General features: G+C 48.1%; 1 protein-coding gene across 1 annotated transcript; it reads right to left on the minus strand.

Moving 5' to 3' along the window:
- Positions 1 to 3,273: 3,273 nt before the first annotated feature.
- LOC103011038 (MHC class I polypeptide-related sequence B-like) lies at positions 3,274 to 13,075 on the minus strand. Its single transcript, XM_028161785.2, is given in 8 exon segments — positions 3,274 to 3,398; positions 4,842 to 4,844; positions 6,167 to 6,304; positions 6,430 to 6,708; positions 7,303 to 7,590; positions 7,866 to 8,126; positions 11,531 to 11,663; positions 13,046 to 13,075. Coding segments are annotated over 8 exon segments (1,257 nt in total).
- Positions 13,076 to 18,015: the final 4,940 nt, after the last annotated feature.

Raw genomic sequence — 18,015 nt, forward strand, 5'->3', positions numbered from 1 at the left:
TGCCTGCCAATGCAGGGGACACGGGTTCGAGCCCTGGTCTGGGAAGATCCCACATGCCGCGGAGCAACTAAGCCCTTGAGCCACAACTACTGAGCCTGCGCGTCTGGAGCCTGTGCTCCGCAACGGGAGAGGCCGTGACAGTGAGAGGCCCGCGCACTGCGATGAAGAGTGGGCCCCACTCGCCGAAACTGGAGAAAGCCCTCGCACAGAAACGAAGACCCAACACAGCCAAAAATAAATAAATAAATAAATTTATTTAAAAAAAATGTATAAGACCTATATTTAAAAAAGAGAGAAAGGTGTAGGCTACAGAAAACTGGACATACAATGCAGGAGAAAGACAAAGAGAGATTCTTTCTGCCTCATCTATTATCCATGGACCAGCAGAATCAGCATCATACTTACTGGATAGAAAACCAAGCTCACAGGTCCCATCCTTGACATCCTTACTCAGTCTGCCTATTAACAGGATGCCCAGGTGACTCCACAGCACTTTACTTATTTTTTAAAAATGTTTATTAGAGTATAGTTGATTTAAAATGTTGTGTTAGTTTCAGGAGTACAGCAATGTGATTCATTTATACATATACGTATATCCACTCTTTTTTTCTTTTTTAGGTTCTTTTCCCATATAGACCATGACAGAGTATTGAGCAGAGTTCCCTGTGCTGTACAGTGTCCACAGCACTTTAAAGCGCTGCCCAGATGGTGGTGGAGGGACATCCTGGGAGGGTGGCTCTGCTCCAGATGTAGAAGATTCCAGTCCAGGTGGGAGCACATCAGAAGGGCCCAGGAGGTTATCTCCAAAAAGGAAAAACTGATAGAATGCCCAAAGTATCCTCACTTCTTTAAAGAATCATACAAATAGAAGAAACATCAAAGTTCAATTAATGAGAGCTACGTAGAAAATAATCAGACAAAAACAAAGGCAATTATTAACTCAGGGAGAACAAGAGGTTGTGCAGAAAGTGAGAAGTAGTAGAGTTTACATATGAGTGTATTAGTCACCCAAAAGAAAAAGCTGAATAAACTAAACATGATCACTATATAAATAAACTGGGAAAGTGAAGGAATGGGAAGCGTGAAAGAAAGCAATGACTATTAACTATTGCATCAGCCACTGTGTGATGTGACAGACAGTGGCTGTGACAGAAAAATCAAGCAACAGTTCTAACAAGGCATTTTGTTTAGAGACTTGGAAGTAAAAGCCAAAAGAATCAGCTAAAAAATATGGAAAGTGGTCACCTCTGGGAAGGCAGAAATTGAGAAGAATCAGAGAGGACTACAATAATAGTCTATTTCATGAGAAAACTAGCACAGATATTTGACCTCTTAATTTACAGATTAAATTAACCACACTGGGAATTCCCTGGCGGTCCAGCAGTTAGGACTCAGCACATTCAGTGCTGTGGGCCCGGGTTCAATCCCTGGTCGGGGAACGAAGAGCCCACAAGCTGTGTGGTGCAGCAAAAAACCAAACAAACAAACAAACCACAAAAATGAATGAGTATGAAAGTTTATGCTTAATGACAACTGAGTACAACAAATGGCACTTGAGAGTTGACTAAAATGCAAGGATACTCGAATGGAAACATGCAGCCACAAGTGTGTGAATGACATCAACCCTGAAAAAAACATGAAAGAATACGTCAGTATACACCTATCTGGATAAATAGATGCATGAATGAATTCTCTATCCCTGTTACCTTACTGGGCACCCTGTGAACCCGGCAGGGAGGGAACAGTACCTGACTAGAGCCCCTCATTACCCTCTTGCTTCCAGGCAGGTCCTGCTGCAGAAAGCGCTCCTGTCAGCTGCTTCGAGTCTGTGGGAGGTGCCCCCTAGTACACTCTGCCAGCAGTGCTTTACCCGGGTGGGGCTAAGGTTGTCCTGACCAAGAAGAGCACCACTCACCTGTGTGCCCCAAGACCAGAAGTCAAGAAGGACTGAGGATCAGATGGAGAAATCTCACCTCCCCATCTGCCCTGCAGAAATCAGTCTGAACTGATGGAGGGAGATGCTGATGCTTGATTGATTCCTCTGCCTTCTGGGTTCCTTTACTCTCTCACCTCAGCCCAAGGGTTCCCAGCAGTCACATCACCCTAGAAGCAGACTGACCCCCATTCCTCATAATCAGGAAACCCCAAAGCCCTGTCCCTGTCCCCCTCCCGTGATATCACCCTTCAGCTCTGCTTCATCACATGAGGGATACAACTGTTCAGGGGAGATTCCCCGCCCAGCGTCAGCCCGTGAACACTGGCCCCAGGTGTATTTTCTCCCAGCCCTTTATGCTTTGCTGTGAATCTGTCAGTCACTGGGAACTGGAGGGGAGAGAGAGGTGGAGAATTTTTAGTGCCGCGTCAAGGCAGTGAGATAGACCCCTCCTTCTCCCCAGAATCTTACTCACTGTCCCTTCCCAGACACGTGAAATAAAACACAGACCAGACATGTACATTTAAAGAGCAATCAAAACTTTTAATATGAAATTATACAGATATTGCAGACATGAAGTAATGCATATACAATTGTGACAGGGTGTGAAGGGAACCTCAAGTTTCCAGAAATCTGCTATTAGTCATTTTGGGAGAAGCCACAGTGAGGAAACTTACTGATAAAGCTTATTTGTAATAATTGAATTATTATCCATGTATTCTATTATAACATAAAAAAACAAAAATAGAGTTAGTAACTAGTGTAGTGCAGCTGCAATCACCTCACATATATGAATGCTTTTAATCGTCCCCACCACAACTGGAAATAAACACTGTTTTTCTCATTTCATAGATGAAGAAACTGAGGCATCAAGAGGGAAAGTGCTCAGGGACATAGAGAACAGTCTAGTGGTTGCCAAGGGGGAGCAGGGTGGGATAGGGTAGGAGTGGGAGTTTGGGATTAACAGATGTAAACGGGTATATATAGGATGGATAAAGAACAAGGTCCCATTGTATAGCACAGGGAGCTATATTCAATATCCTGTGAAAAATCATAATGGAAACGAATATGAAAAAGGATGTATATATATGTATAACTGAGTTACTCTGCTGTACAGCAGTAATTAACAAAACATTGTGTTCAATAATTCAACCATACTTCAATAAAAAATAAATTAAAAAAGGAGGGAAAGTGCTATATTGTAAATCAACTACACCTTAAAAAAATAACAAATAAAATAAAACATAAAAATAATAAGATAAATAATAGAACACACACAAAAGGGAAAGTGCTAGTAAGACCAGAACAGGGAGCTGAATTCAGGCCTCTGGCAGCAGATTCTAAGCTTCCACAGTGGAACTGATGGACGCCGGGCCTGACAACAAGGACTGAAATCCCGGTTGTGTGAGGCCATTATGGTCACTTGGCTCCATCTGGCATTGATCCAGGTCTTGTAGGCTAACGGCTTTGGGGAAAAGGATAAACCAATAAATAAATGACCAATTGGCTGCAGAATATTGCTCTTTATTCCCTCAGAGATTCTCCTTCAGTTGCTCCAAAGTCAGGTTCTGTCCTTCTCTGAGGGAAGAAAACACCCCTCCTATTTTGCCCCCATTTTGCCCAGCCCTTGCTGGACTCCTCCCCTGACTCCCCGACATCATCACCTGTCCCTGCTTCCACCACCTTCCACGACAGGGACAAAGGTTGGCAGGACGAAAGGACAAGATCCAGGAGTGGAAACCCAAAGCCCTCCCGCCTTAAGCCCGGACCCATCCCCGACACAGTGCGAGGCTCTGTCACAGACAGGTCCCGACTCCGCGTTCCTCCAGGCCTGGGAGTGGACACACACACAACTCCTTCCTCTCCTCCGTTCTCGGGCCTCCTCACCTGCACAAGCACCTGTTCCACTGCCCGGCTCCACCTCAGGCCCTGACCTCCACCTGCAGCACAACCTCCTGCCCGCCCCCAGCCCTGAGCCAGCAGCTCCTAACTGGAAAGCCCATCGGGAAGCCCAGGTGACAGCAGCCCCGTCTAGAAAAACTGGGTTGCCACAGGCCCTACCCCTGACCTGACCCTGGAGCACCCCTGGCTTGCAGACTCCTGGCCTTGCCGCGACCCTCACTCCCCGCCCAGGCTCTCAGGGTGCACTTGGCCTTCCCTGCTCCTTCCAGGTCCACCGGCTCCTGGAATCCCAGCTCTACCCCAAGTGCTGCTGCTAGGCTGAGGCTGCACAGTCCCTCCTGCCCTGTTCCAGGCAGGGATTCAACCAGGCCGCCCTCCCTTGCTGTAGGGATCTGCTGCTCAATGTGGATGGGGGGGACACCCCCAGCCCGAGGCTGTACCTGGCCCCCTCTGCACCCTGGGACTGCCACTGCCACCCTCCACCTCCCACAGGCAGCGCCCCATTTGAATTCCTCTTTCATTTAATATGCACCGCAAGGTCAGTATTGGAGGAAATTCTATTGAGCTTTGCCATCTGAAATCATAAACATTTGTATTGGACATCAAAAATTTTAAAAGTAATTTTGAGAAATTAGCACATGATCTTCACACTGTTTTCCTAGCAAATGCCCCAGTGACATACAAGACAACCGTTTCTGTCTCAAGGGAACCAGAACTCATGTTCCCTGGGGGTGGGGTGGGTGGGGAGGGGTCGGGGGTGCCCCAGGTGAGAGCAGGAGCAACTACAGAGCTGCCTGGTCCCCTGCTCTGGGTGCTGCATGGACAGAGCCTCTTGCTGTGGGGCAGGGTGACTAACCATCCCTGTATGCCCAGGCTGAAGGTCAAATGATAAGGGAATTGGGCCCGTGGATGAGAAACCACGTCCCCAAGCACGCCAGTGACACAAAGAGGTGGCATCAACAGAAGGAGCTGAGTCTCTGCACACGCCACCCTTTCACTGTTCCACGCTCTGCCTTTGCTCTTTGCCAAACACAAAGCTCTGCTGCTCTTTTCCTCTCCCCTCAAGCAACCTGATGATGGGGAAATCAATGTGACCATCCCCTTCTCCAAATCTACAGGGCAGTGACCACCATGAGCAAGGGAACTGGCTCAGGGAGGGCAGGGTGAGGCCACAGAACACAGACCCAGTGCCCTCCTCTAAAGAGCCCTTGGACTGTGTCCCGAGGGGCTGGACAGGAAAGAACCTGGAGGTGAGATAAAATCAGTGACCCCAGTTGTCCAAGGATTGGCTGTTCTCCTCTCCCCAAATGGTCAAGGGGTATCTGCTCACTACTCCCCTATATTATGGGCAAGGAAATTCCAGCAAGCATGGGGGCACGTGATGGGACCTTGAGAAGGATGCAGGCTGAGGGTGACCCAGAGGAAACGAAACTCAGCAGACAGTTCATGGAGGAGGACGTGGAGAGGTTGCAAAACATCTCTAGGTGGGGCCTCACAAGCGCGCATCACAGGCAGGCCTCTGGCACCATCCACCGAACCCTAGTCTGAGCCTTATGATTCTTTTACTTGGATTCTTTTTTTTTTTTTTTTCTGTATAAAACTAAATTTATTTAAACTGAAGTTTTATATTTATCTTTTCTTTCTAAAAAGTTTTTACTGGAGTATGGCTGCTCTATAATGTTGTGTTAGTTTCTACTGTACAGCAAAGTGAATCAGCTATACATATACATATATCCCCCCTTTTTTGGATTTCCATCCCATTTAGGTCACCACAGAGCCTTAAGTAGAATTCCTTGAGCTATACAGTAGCTCCTTGGATTCATAATGATGGCTGAAAAACTGGGGAGAGAAATGCAGATAGGAAGTGATAAGCCCATGCCTGGCCTCTGAATTCCTCCTCAGTTTTTAACCCCTCCCCACAAGCTCACAGACACTTTACTGCAGGTTCCCTCTGAATCAATCCATGATCACCTAGACCCTCCCAACCAGCACATGACCCAACATATCACCCCTAGATGAGGCCTGACGAGCTGAGAGTAGACAGAAGAAGATGAGAACAGAGCAGAGAGCTGAAACCCTCACTGCGCCCAGTCTCACCCAGAGCAAAGAGAGACCCCTGCTGGACACTAAGGGCCCCAGCCTGGCCCTGGCCTTGGGCAGGACCAAGGGGTTAGAACAGACGTGGCTCCCATTCCCTTCACAAATACCCCAGTGTCCAGCTCCTGGAACAGAGGCTTGTCATCCTCTCATATCTGTGCAGAGGGACACGTGGGGGATCCTACATCCCAGGCAGAGCCCTTCCCATCCCCACCCCCTGCCCAGATTTCTCACCTGGGCTCCCCACAGCTGATGCTGTCTTCTTCTTCTTCTTCATGCAGCAAAGGACACAAAGCCAGATGATAATAACAACAACAACAGCAGCAATACCCAGGATGGTCCACCACCGACTCTGATGCACCAGGGTCTCTCCTGAGAAAGGGCCTTATTCTATATAACCCAGGCACCCCAGAGCCACAGGCCTGCTCTCCTCTCCCTGACCCTGGCCTCTGACCCTCCCAGGGTCACAACCCCCTCCAGGCTCACCCCAGGCTCACCAGAGGGCGCAGGGTGTGCACTGTGATTCCCGCTGCGTTCCACGTGGCACTTGACACGCTGTTCCTCTCCTTGGGGAACCCTTATGGTCACCCAGGTCCGGTAGGTCCCATTCCCATCAGGCAGGACACCCCCAGACTGCTGGGCTTCCCAGCTCATGGGTTCCTCATCTGGAAACCAGGCCACTGAGATATTCTGGGAAAAGAAGCCAAAAGCCCAGCATGTGAGGTTGACTGTGCCCTCCTAGTCCTGGCTGCGGGTCACGTTCACGGCTGGGGGCCCTGGGGGAGAAAGCACAGAGCCAGTGAGGCCCGGGGCCAAGCCCTGCTCCCTCTAAGGAAGACGGAGAGAACAGGGCTGCTGCTCCCCACTCTCCACCTCTGGCTGAGCCCTCGCCCACCCCAGACCTGCTCCAAGTCTGTTCTGCACCCTGGGGCCCAGTTCCTTTAGCCGGGCAGGAGGAGGGGCTGTGACGGGGCCTCACTCTCTTGGATCCACGTGTTGATGCTGAGGAGCGGGCCGTGCGGGGTGGGCTCCTGGGGACCAGCAGGGAACTTTCTGGGACAGGCAGGCTGGGAGCCAGGGGGGCCCACTCCAGTCTAGGGCCTTCCTCTCCTGACTGACACCCACTTTCCCTGGTACAGTTTCTGTCAGAGGGCCCACTGCTTCCCTGGATGATTGTCACTGGGGCAGTTCATTCCCCTCCCCACCTGCCATCTTTCTATAGGGATTTAACAGAGCAGGAAATTGCAGGACACCACGCCAACAGAGCATATATGCACCCAGAGGACAGGGAGGGTCTCTGTGGGCAGAGTCACGGCGTGGAGGCTCTAGGGGTCTGGGGGAGAGGAAGGGCCCTGGTCCAGGAGCAGTACCTGTTCTCTCCCTGAAGCCTGTCCAGGATTCCAGATAGCCCCGCAGTCTTCCACAAAGCTCTCCCTGCACGTGGGCCCGGTAATACTTGCTTTGAAAGCCATCTGTGTCCCCGGACTTCTCCATTTCCATGGCCAAGGTCGGACCCAACGACTAGGGTACTGTACATCGATGGGTCTCCAGGTGACAGGAGAGGAAGAGCTCCCCATCTTGGTAGAGAAGCCTGAAGCCCCAGGCGTGGTTGTCTTCTTGAATTTCACAGCCCACGATCTCCTGGAGGGAATTCACACCTGCACCCCACCCCACCCCAGCAGTGACTCCTCCAGTCCCCGTGTCCCTCTGTCCTCCCACCCAAGTGAGAAACTCCAGCCAGAGGGCTCCCTCCCTGCTCCCCTCCATGTCTTCCCAGTCCTGCTGAGTCATGGCCACCCCCCTGCTGAACTCACAGACCCCCTTCCTTTGTCCCTTCCCCCTACATCCAGTGGAAAGAAACAGGTCCCTGCTCTGGGCCCCAGAATCTCCTGGGAAATGCCTCACAACACTCTCGGCCTCTCCCCGCTCTCACTTCATTTCTCCTCCAGCAGGGCCAGGATTTCTGCTAGAAGATTTCTGAGGTCCTTCCAGGTCTCTGTCAAGTCCTTGGACTCTGTGTCCCACGTCTCAGCTCCCAGCTCTTCTGCCCACAGTCCCTGGGGCTCTACCCTGCCTGTCTCACGGTCATAGTGCAGGAAGGCCTGGCCATCCAAGTGTCCCCCAGCGAAAAAGCTGGACTGCACAGATCCATCCCGGGCCAGCACCATGAGGTTGTAATGAAGACTGTGTGATCCTGGGGAAGGGGGAACCGCAGATGAAACAGCTTTCCAGAAACAAGTGCACATCAAATGTTTACCAGACAAGTTCTGCTGTCCTGACCTGCTCCAGGACTGAGGATGCAGAACATGCACGTGTACAAGGGACCACAATGAGAATTTTTCCAACACAGGGGGAAAAAGAAAAAGAGGAGTGAAGGAGAGGGGAATTGAGGAGTGGAGGGAGGGGTGGAGATGGGCAAACATTCAGGACAAGTGCCAGGACAGGGAGGCACCAGCTCCCTAAGGGTCCAGGCAGGAGGCCAAGGGGAGAGGCTGGCCTGCAGGGGGCAAGGGAGAAGCAGGAAGACCAGGGTGAGGGGAGGTGGAGTCAGAGGGGATGGAGGGGCAGTGTCAGCCCAGGATCAGAGGCATCCCTGCTCAGAGGCCGGTCAGGTGAGATGGAGAGCAAGGGCTGCTGCCCGTGGGGCAGGTTCATCATGGACGAGGTGGGCTCAAGGGAGGGTGAGGCACGAGGCAGAGGGGCCTGAGGGGCTGGGCTGTGGCCCTAAGAGAGTGGAAGGTGGGCCAGTACCCCTGGTGGAGGTGAAGCAGTGGGTCTGGGCCCAGAGTGCAAGAGGCATGGTGAGGCCCCAGGTGGGGAGGTGGCTGGACCTGCCAGTGTCCCCTGGGAGAGGTGGGTGTTGGGGGCCTGAGTCAGTGCCATGTGCCCAAGGGTCATGGAGAATTAGAAGGAGCGGTGGCAAGAGAAAATAGAACTGGAAAGCCAAGGTGCACATTGGGAGGGACCTGCACAGTGGGAGTGGTTGGGGGCAGGTCACATCTCCACAGAGGGTGTGGGTCAGGCAGCCAGCACAGGAGGGCGGGGCTGGGGGAAGACCCCCTGTAGGGAAAGGCCAACTCACCAAGTGACATCAACAAGGATTTTGGATACATGGTTGAGGTAGTGAGAGCCCACTGGGGTCAGTGAACCTAAGAGAGGGTGATGAAGGCCAAGGAGGTGGGCAATTGGACCAAGGGTAGTATTCCTATTGGGGAGGGAGGAAGGGCAAGGGGCTGCAGAGGAGACAGTGGTGAGGGCCTGGATTGGGGGGCAGGGGATGAGCATGCCTCAGGGGTGACTCTGGGGGACCTTGGGTTAGGGTGAAGACAGGAGAGGAGGGGTGCTCTGGGTGAGGGAGGGTGAGGGTGAGGTGGTGATTTGGGGCATCACAAGAGGGGGCTTGTGATTGATAAGAAATTGGTGAGGGCCCACGGCAGGTGGACAAGGCGTGGGAGCTGGGCAAGGTGCCATGGGGGTAGGTGCAGAGGGACTAGGGCAAGTGGAGTCCAGCACCTGAGGCCTGGAGAGTGGAAGCCTCCAGAGAGTGACATTTGGGATGCAGGAGTGGGGAAGGGGCAGTGCTGGGTGAAAGGCCCACAGTGAACGAGGGCCAAGAGCAGGTGCATGCACTGGGACGGAGGTAGGAGGATGGGTGCCAAGACTGGGGGAGAGGTCCTCCCACAGGGGCTGCTCACTGTGCTCAAGGTACAATTATCGTCAAGGCCCATCACCACAGCTCCCCCTGGTGATGAAACTAGTGGGGATGTAGGGAATTCATACTGGGCAAAAGTGAGTGTGGGCAAAAGTCAACCCCAGAAATGTAAGGTTAGTGAAAGCTGGGGGAAGGTAGGAGCCATACAGGTGACTGATCCTTGCAGGTAAAGATCCATGAGGGATGAGAGGATGAGGGTGAGGATGCCCTAGGAAGGGATCAGAGAACCGCAGAGAGGAGGGAACAGCAGGGAGGGGGAGGGCAAATCCTGAGGGGCGCAAGAGATGGCAGGGGAGGAGGCAAGGAGAGAATCAGGTGTGGGAACACGTGCACAGCAGAAAATTAGAATTAATATTGGTGGTGGTGGGGGAGTGGAGACCACAGCAATCACAGGAAGAATCCCTTGGCTCCAAAACTGTCAGATCCTAACTTCTCTCAGTGAAAATAATGAATAAACAATCTATAATAAGAGTAGAGGGTGTGATGAATTGAGAGATTGGGATTGACATGTATACACTGATGTGTATAAAATGGGTGACTAATAAGAACCTGCTGTATAAAAAAATAAATAAAATAAAATTCAAAAATTCAAAAAATAAAATATAGTAAAAAAAAAAAAAAAAAAGAATAGAGAGTTTTATTTGAGCCAAATTAAGGACTAGTCCAGAAGCCAGCTTCCCAGATAACTCTGAGAAACTGCTCTGGAGAAGCAGGGTTTTCAGCACAGTTGTGTTTTTTTGTTGGTGTTTTTTTTGGGGGGGAGGTAGTTTTTTGGCTGACTCGCACCAGAATCTTAGTTCCTGGACCAGAGATTGAACTCCGGCCAACAGTAGCGAAAGCGCTGAGTCCTAACCACTGGACCGCCAGGGAATTCCCCTTCAGCACAGTTTTATAACTTGTCTGAACAAAGAACATTAAACAAGTCAGAGCTACATTTCTCCAAGGTTTAAAAAAAAAAAATAGACCAGCACGTACACGTACAGCACGTACACTATGGCTTTGGCACCTGGGAAGGGAGTCTTATCATCAAAGGTGAACCAGCGTTGGAGTCCCAAGAAGAGGGGCATTTAGTCTTTATTTTTAACATGGACATTCTTTACTTCTGGTCAATGTGCCCTTTCCTTTAATAATTAAAGCAGATGTACAACGTTATGTCTGACAGGCCACAAAGAGGCAATTTACTTAGTGCAAAATTCAACTTAGTTCATGTATAAGCCAGAATGACTTCCCTGTATCTGAACATGTGAAAACATATTTTGTCGCTTCTCTCAGTGAAAGTCAGGATCGGCCACGGTGCCCACAGCAGTAGGAAGTGTGGTTCAGGGCCCTTGGGCCCTTCCTAGAGCTCCTGGTCACTAGAAAGAGACCCCCAACTCCAAAGACTGAGGCCCTTGAGCGCTGCCTGCCTGGAAGCTCCCCGATTCCCGAGGCCAGAAACGGGAAGAGGGCAGAGCTGAGAACAGGAGGAGAGGACAGCGCTCAGGGGCCTAAGAGGGAGCCCAACACACCGGTGGGAAGTGGCCGCCTGAGCGTCGGACCTCCAAGAGCCCTTGATCGCCTCTGACGGGAGCAACCCGGGCTTGGGGGCAGCCTTCCCAGCCAGGGGAGTCAGAGGACGGGGATGTGTGAGGAAGAGGAAAGCAGGGAGGGCGGGTGCAGCAGGGGGAGCAGAGGGTGGGAGTTGGAAAGAGACTGAAAAGCGGGAACTTGCCGTGGTGGCCACAGGCCCCGAGCAGCTCCCGGCCCCTCCCCGACCTCACCCCGCCCCCGACTCCCCACCCCGCTGCACCGCCAGTGAGACGGTCCCCGGGACGCTCACCGAATCCCACCCGGACCCTGAAACCGCCCCAGGCTCCCGGCTGAGGACCTCAATGAACGCCACTCACCAGCGGCGGTAGCCGGGAGCACAGAAAGGGCAGCGCCGGCTAGAAACGGCAGGACAAGGAGCAGCCCTGGCAGCCGCGCGGAGCTGGACCGCTGGGTGGCGCAGTTTCTCCCCGGGAGATGCCGTCTCCTGGCCTGTGGTTAAGTGTTTCTCTGACCCGCTCTGCTCCGTTCCTTTGCAACTTGCTTCTCCTTCCTCGCCGCTGCGCCTTCTTCCTTCTCGCTTGCTCTCCTTATTCTCCTTTTCTTTCCTTCCACTCTCACCCTCAGCGGTTGAGGGGTTTTAGCTGTGCTGGCCCAGGACCTGGGGATTTTATCTTTTGTGTGGCAGCTTCTAGAGGGCCTGTCGCTGAGGCTGTGATGAGAGGCCGTGATGAGGATGACGGAGGAGGAAACGGGGCCTCCTCTCAGCTCGCTGCCTTGGGGGGTTCTCCGCAGGGGCCCCTTAGGCTAACGCCCCTCCTGGAGTCTTAACCACTGGACCACCAGGGAAGTCCCCGGGTTGAATTCCTGGGCTTCTGCACCCATCTTCTTAAAAGAGAGTACTGTATCTCTTCAGAAGGGACTTCATCCAGGAAAAGTAGGTGGATTACTCTCAGGGCCTGGAATATACTGATGTTTCTTCTGTTTTAATGATGTTTTCCACCACCTAAACTCATTCGGAAACCCATTGAGGTGAGAAATGTCTCTCATTAAAAACAATCTAGATAACTTCTCCAGTAACCACCTGCATTGGCCCTTTAGCTCTCCTCCCTGCTGAGGACCCATCCCTGGATTATCTTCTAACATCCATCAGTTCTGCTCTCTCTGGTGACAATCTGCAGGAACATTTCCATTTTTTTGATGCTCCGGCGATTCTCAGCTCTTCACAAGCAAACTAGACCAGAAAACTGCAGTCTTGTGCCTCAAGCATTGGCTTGGATTGGACTCAAAGCACTTCCTCTTCAAAGGGCAGCACTTGGAAAACTATAAACCTGTTTTGTTAGTCATGATGGAAAGAGATTTCTGGAGTTTCAAGTACCAAATCTACCTGAGGAAAAAAAGTGCATTGATTCCTGGTTTTGGCAATGTACTACAGTACGTGAGATGCTTTCATTGGGGTAAGATGGCTGAAGGTTGCGTGGGACATCTCTGAACTATTTTTGTAATTTTTTTGGTGAGTCTAGAGTTATTGCAAAATGAAAAGAAGGAGGAGGAGTGGGGGGAGGAGGCAGAGGGGAGGAGGGGAAGAAAAGGAAGAAAAGGAGGAGGAAGAGGAGGGACATTAAAAAATGTCCTTAATGAAAAATTGAGGACATTCCAGGAAAAGAGACTCTCTTTATTCCTGAGGTTTTGGCTCCAACTCTATTGTGGCTTCCGACCTTAGCAAACTGGATTAGTGAACATGTCTAATTGCAATGACTCTTTGCCTAGACAAGAGGCACGGTTGTGTAGAAGCCCGCCTCACCATGCCCTGTCACATGTCCCATGAGTCCTTCACTCTTGGGCCTTCAAAAGAGGAGCGAAGTGTCCCTCACCAGCAGGAGGGGGCTCTGAGTATTTCCCATGGACCAGCCTTAAAGAGTGATTTTGCCTGGAGTGTCTTTCACACTTATCTCCCTCAGGACCCCAGCAGGGCCATTGGAGCTCGTAGGTGACTGATGGAGGCTTTTGGGATTTAGGATCTTGATTATGTCATCTTTGAAGACTTGCCCAACATCTGGCATGGTCTGGAAGATGACATCAAGGAGGGTATATGCAGAACCCTGGGAATTGGAGAGTTGAGTCACTTGAGAGTCTGAAAGCTCAAGAGCAGCTGCCTTCTCTTGGGCACAAACCAAGATTGAGGGGATTGAAAATACATTGCATCTCCTTGGTCCCCACGGGCACAAGCTTATTTGTGACCACAGCTGCTTCATTGGCACGAGGCTAAGGAAGCCTTGGGTTTCTGCAGGGTGTGAGAAATCAGAGAGGAGAGCAGCAGATGGAAAGGCAGAGAATATAGGGTCCTGAAATTTATTTGATATCTGCTAGAAATGCGAGGTGCCGCATTTACAAAAAAGTGTAAGGATACCAATCTCAGGATACCAGGGGAAAGGGATAAATGAAACAATCTGTAATATGTTGGCAGGAAAAACTGAGAGGCATATACATTTAGGAGAGGTATACTTATTATATATTTGTAAATTTTCCAAGATGTGGGAATGTTTCAGACATGACTTTTAAAGAAACAACACAGTCTGCATGGATGGTGGAGCTTATTTTTTAAACCCAGTATATGTCTTACTGTATATTATTTCCCAAATGTGCTTTTGCTCATTTGACTATTTTAAATTTTTACCAAACTTATACATGTATATAATTTTAAAAGGCAGAAGGTCCTACAAGACTTATAACAAAAAGCTGTGGTCCTTATTACCACTTCCCCAATCTTTAGTTCTCTTTCGCTAGATGCAAACATTTCAATACTCAGTTGGCTTTTATCTTCCTATTTTTAATAACAAGCTGTATCAGTCAGGGTTGAGTGAAGGAACTAGAGATTATTCTAGGTTTATTAAACAGGAAGGGATTTTACAAAGACTGTTAGGAGCTTTTGAAATCTTTAGAAGGGCTGAAGGAGCAAGTTCTCAGCTGAGCCTTATGGAATGACAGCCAGAACAATGTAGATATATTTGGTATTCCTTTAATGGCTTGTATATAAATTTATCACTAATCTCTCACCAAATTCTCCTTCAACAGTGTAGTTTTCCTCTCCATTCAAATGCATGACAATTAATCAATTTTATCTTTTTCTTGGACATAGACTTCTGTAGCCAGGTGAAGGAATTCTCTTTATTCCTGAGGCCTTGGTCCCAAACTCCTGTTTCAATCTGGACCTGTTGATCCCTTATTGTCCCACATAGATGCCTCTTGGGATGTTCCTTTAGCATTTATATATATATATATATATATATATATATATATATATAAAACATTTATATATATAGCACTTTTATATATATATAGCATTTGTATATATATATATACATAAAACATTTATATATATAGCATTTTTATGTATATATAGCATTTGTATATATATACATATAAATATATATACATATATACAAACATATATACAAATGTATATATACAAATTGTAATATATATACAAATATATATAATATATATACAAATATATGCAAATATAATACATATCTATTATGTATACAAAATATATATTTATATATAAATATATATACATATATATATAAAATGATACTGTTTAACACCTGAAGGTGACAAATTATTCTGGATTAGACATTTATGTATATAAAACAATACTGCTTAACACTTGAAAATGACAAGAGAAACTCTGGAACTTTCTTGATCCAGGGACAGGAAAGAATGACAGGACCATTGGTTGCCATGGGCACTGTTTCCACAGCTGCATTGCTGTTTTGACTGTCATTACATGTAGTTTGAAGGACTGTGCTATGAGAAAAAATATAGCTTTTTCTTGATTTAACAGTGATCTAGGCAGGACAGACAATAATAGCCCCACTTAATTAATGGATAAACTAAGGCTGAGAGAGATTACACACTCTATAAAGGGGCAGAACTAGATCAGAACCCAGGTTTTCTGACTTTTTCTTTTCTGGTGTCTGTTTTCAGTCTGTAACTCATCTATGGTCAAAAAATGAGGAACTCATTTGTGGCAAAAATCATCAGACATCCTACAGTCACTAGAACAAAAACCCCACAAAGGTAGGATACTTGTTCACTACTGTAGCCTCAGTGCTGAAGTCAATGCTTGTCCCAGAGCTGGCATTTAGTAAATATGTGTAGAATGAATGAATGGGTAAATGAATGAATGGTGTAGCTGTTTATAACTAAGGAAACACAGCTCCAGAAATGTTAAGCAACTCACCAAAAGTCACTTATCATATTTTATAAATTACAAGACATATGTTGACATATGCTGTGCTCAGTGCCCAGCAAGTGCAAGACAAGGAGGGAGCTGGTGTGTGACACTGTGAGATGGTAATGCAAGCCAACTTCCCCTGAGATCCTCTAGGCGATCAATTTCCAAGAGACGCTCATCTCTCAGAGGAACACTACCCAGCCATTGCCACTAGAGGGCTCATAAAGACATTTAATCAGGAAGATACAGGCAGTCTGGGAGCCCCTTTTTGTTCAGGCCATTTGTTTCCACGGTTTCTTTTCATTGCATTCCCCCCCCACCCCCATTATCTCTTTTCCCATGCTAGCTCTATATTCAGATTAAAACTTCATTCATGTCAATTTAACAATTTTACCACATCCAAATTTTTCTAATGCCAGTTTTCATCAATCCTGACATTTATGTTATTTGTCTGACTTCACTAGTGAGTTCTGCTTTTTAAACACTTGCAGCTCTGTGATCCAGTATCCAACGATGCATTATACTTCAGCTCCATTCACAAATCGGGAATCAACTGCAAGCAGCTAAACACAAGCAGTGAATACTAATCAGAACAAGGAAGAATGGGTCTGTTGTGGTCTCAGTGTGAGAGAAAATGCCTCTGCTCAGGGGTGCATCTGTACCTCACTTTGCTTGCTGCCCCATATGGTTACATGACTGATGGTAAATGTCACTGCTGAAAGCTCCATGAATTTCTTTTAAGGTTCCCAAAGAGGGTGTAGAACATTAAGATATTTCATAACTTTTGCATCTACATGACAGCAATGTCCACGAGCTTCCGCCAGGCACGTTCAAGGCAGAAGCTGTTTATATGGCACTGCACTGTGTCTTCGGAGCCACACATAGTAACTGGCATATGTGTCCTATGTAAAGATCTGGTGGATGGTTAAGTGAATCATCACACACCATCTCTCCCATGGGTAGAGCAGAGGAGCTGAAAAACTCTCCGGGGTGGAGAAAATCAAAAATACCTTGAAGCTGCCCTGATTCAGGGCTGCTGCCTTAAAAACTCTTGGGTGGGGTCCTAAGCCAAAAATGGAGCAACTCTACTTGTGTCCAGTCTTCAAATTCTTTCGAGGGTGAGGCCTGAGGTGCTGCAAATATTTTAAAAAGCAGAATGAACCTGTCAGGGCAAATTAATGCCGTAAATGTCAGAACTGACGACACATTTCCTACTGTTCATTGTACACACGGAGATGGGTTTATTTGTGTCTGCGTGTCCAAAATTCGTTTTCAGGCTGGGGGCTCCCCAAGAATGGGGAGGGTGTCTGGTTTCTCTTGCTTGGCTCAAAACTCAAAACAGATTAAAGGTTAGGTCCAAGGACCTGTCACTGAAAGCCTAGAGAAGAAAAAGCTGAAGGATAAAGGTTTTATGAGGAGGGTGCTGAGCAGTTATTCATCACTTGAGATTCAGCTCTAATGAGGTAAACAGTGAATGAAGACCTGAGTTTAACTCCACCTCTTCCACTTCCACTCTGCCAATCTGAGCGGGGGCTACTCTTCGTTGCGGTGTGCGGGCTTCTCATTGCGGTGGCTTCTCTTGTTGCAGAGCACGGGCTCTAGGCGCACAGACTTCAGTAGTTGTAGCTCGCCGGCTCTCATGCGCAGGCTCAGTAGTTGTGGCACACGGGCTTAGTTGCTCCGCAGCATGTGGGATCTTCCCGGACCATGGCTCGAACCCGTGTCCCCTGCATTGGCAGGCAGATTCTTAACCACTGCGCCACCAGGGAAGCCCCATTGAATTGAAACTTTTAAGATGAGACTTTTTTTTTTTAATTGAGGTGTAGTTGATGTACAATATAAGTTTCAAGTGTACAACATAGTGACTCACAATTTTTAGGTTTATAGTTATTTTAAAATATTGGCTATATTCCCTGTGTTGTACAATATATCCTTGTAGCTTATTTATTTTATACATAGTAGTTTGCACTTCTTAATCCCTTACCCCTATCTTGCCTCTCCCCCTGCCCCTCTCCCCACTGGTAACTACTAAGTTTGTTCTCTATATCTGTGAGTCTGTTTCTTTTTTGTTATATTTACTAGTTTGTTCTATTTTTTAGATTCCACATATGTTATAGCATACAGTATTTGTCTTTCTCTGTATGACTTATTTCACTCAGCATCATACCCTCCAAGCCCATCCATGTTGTTGCAAAAGGCAAAATTTTCTTCTTTTTTTATGGTTGAGTAATACTTCATTGTATATGTATACTACATCTTCTTTATCCATTCATCTGTTGGATACTTAGGTTGCTTCCATATCTTGGCTGTTGTAAATAGTGCTGCTCTGAACATTGGGATGCATATATCTTTTCAAATTAGTGTTTTTGTTTTTTTCAGATATATACCCAGGAGTAGAATTGCTGGGTCATATGGTACTTCTATTTTCAATTTTTTGAGAAACCTCCATACTGTTTTCCACAAGAGGCTGCACCAATCTACATTCCCACCAACACTGTGCAAGGGTTCCCTTTTCTCCACATCCTGGCCAACATTTGTTATTTGTGTTCTTTTTTTGGGGGGGGGCGGTGGGGGCCTGATTCATAATTTAATAAGTGTGCAGGT

This window comes from Balaenoptera acutorostrata, chromosome 10 (genome assembly GCF_949987535.1).
Source record: "Balaenoptera acutorostrata chromosome 10, mBalAcu1.1, whole genome shotgun sequence".
NCBI lineage: Eukaryota > Metazoa > Chordata > Mammalia > Artiodactyla > Balaenopteridae > Balaenoptera > Balaenoptera acutorostrata.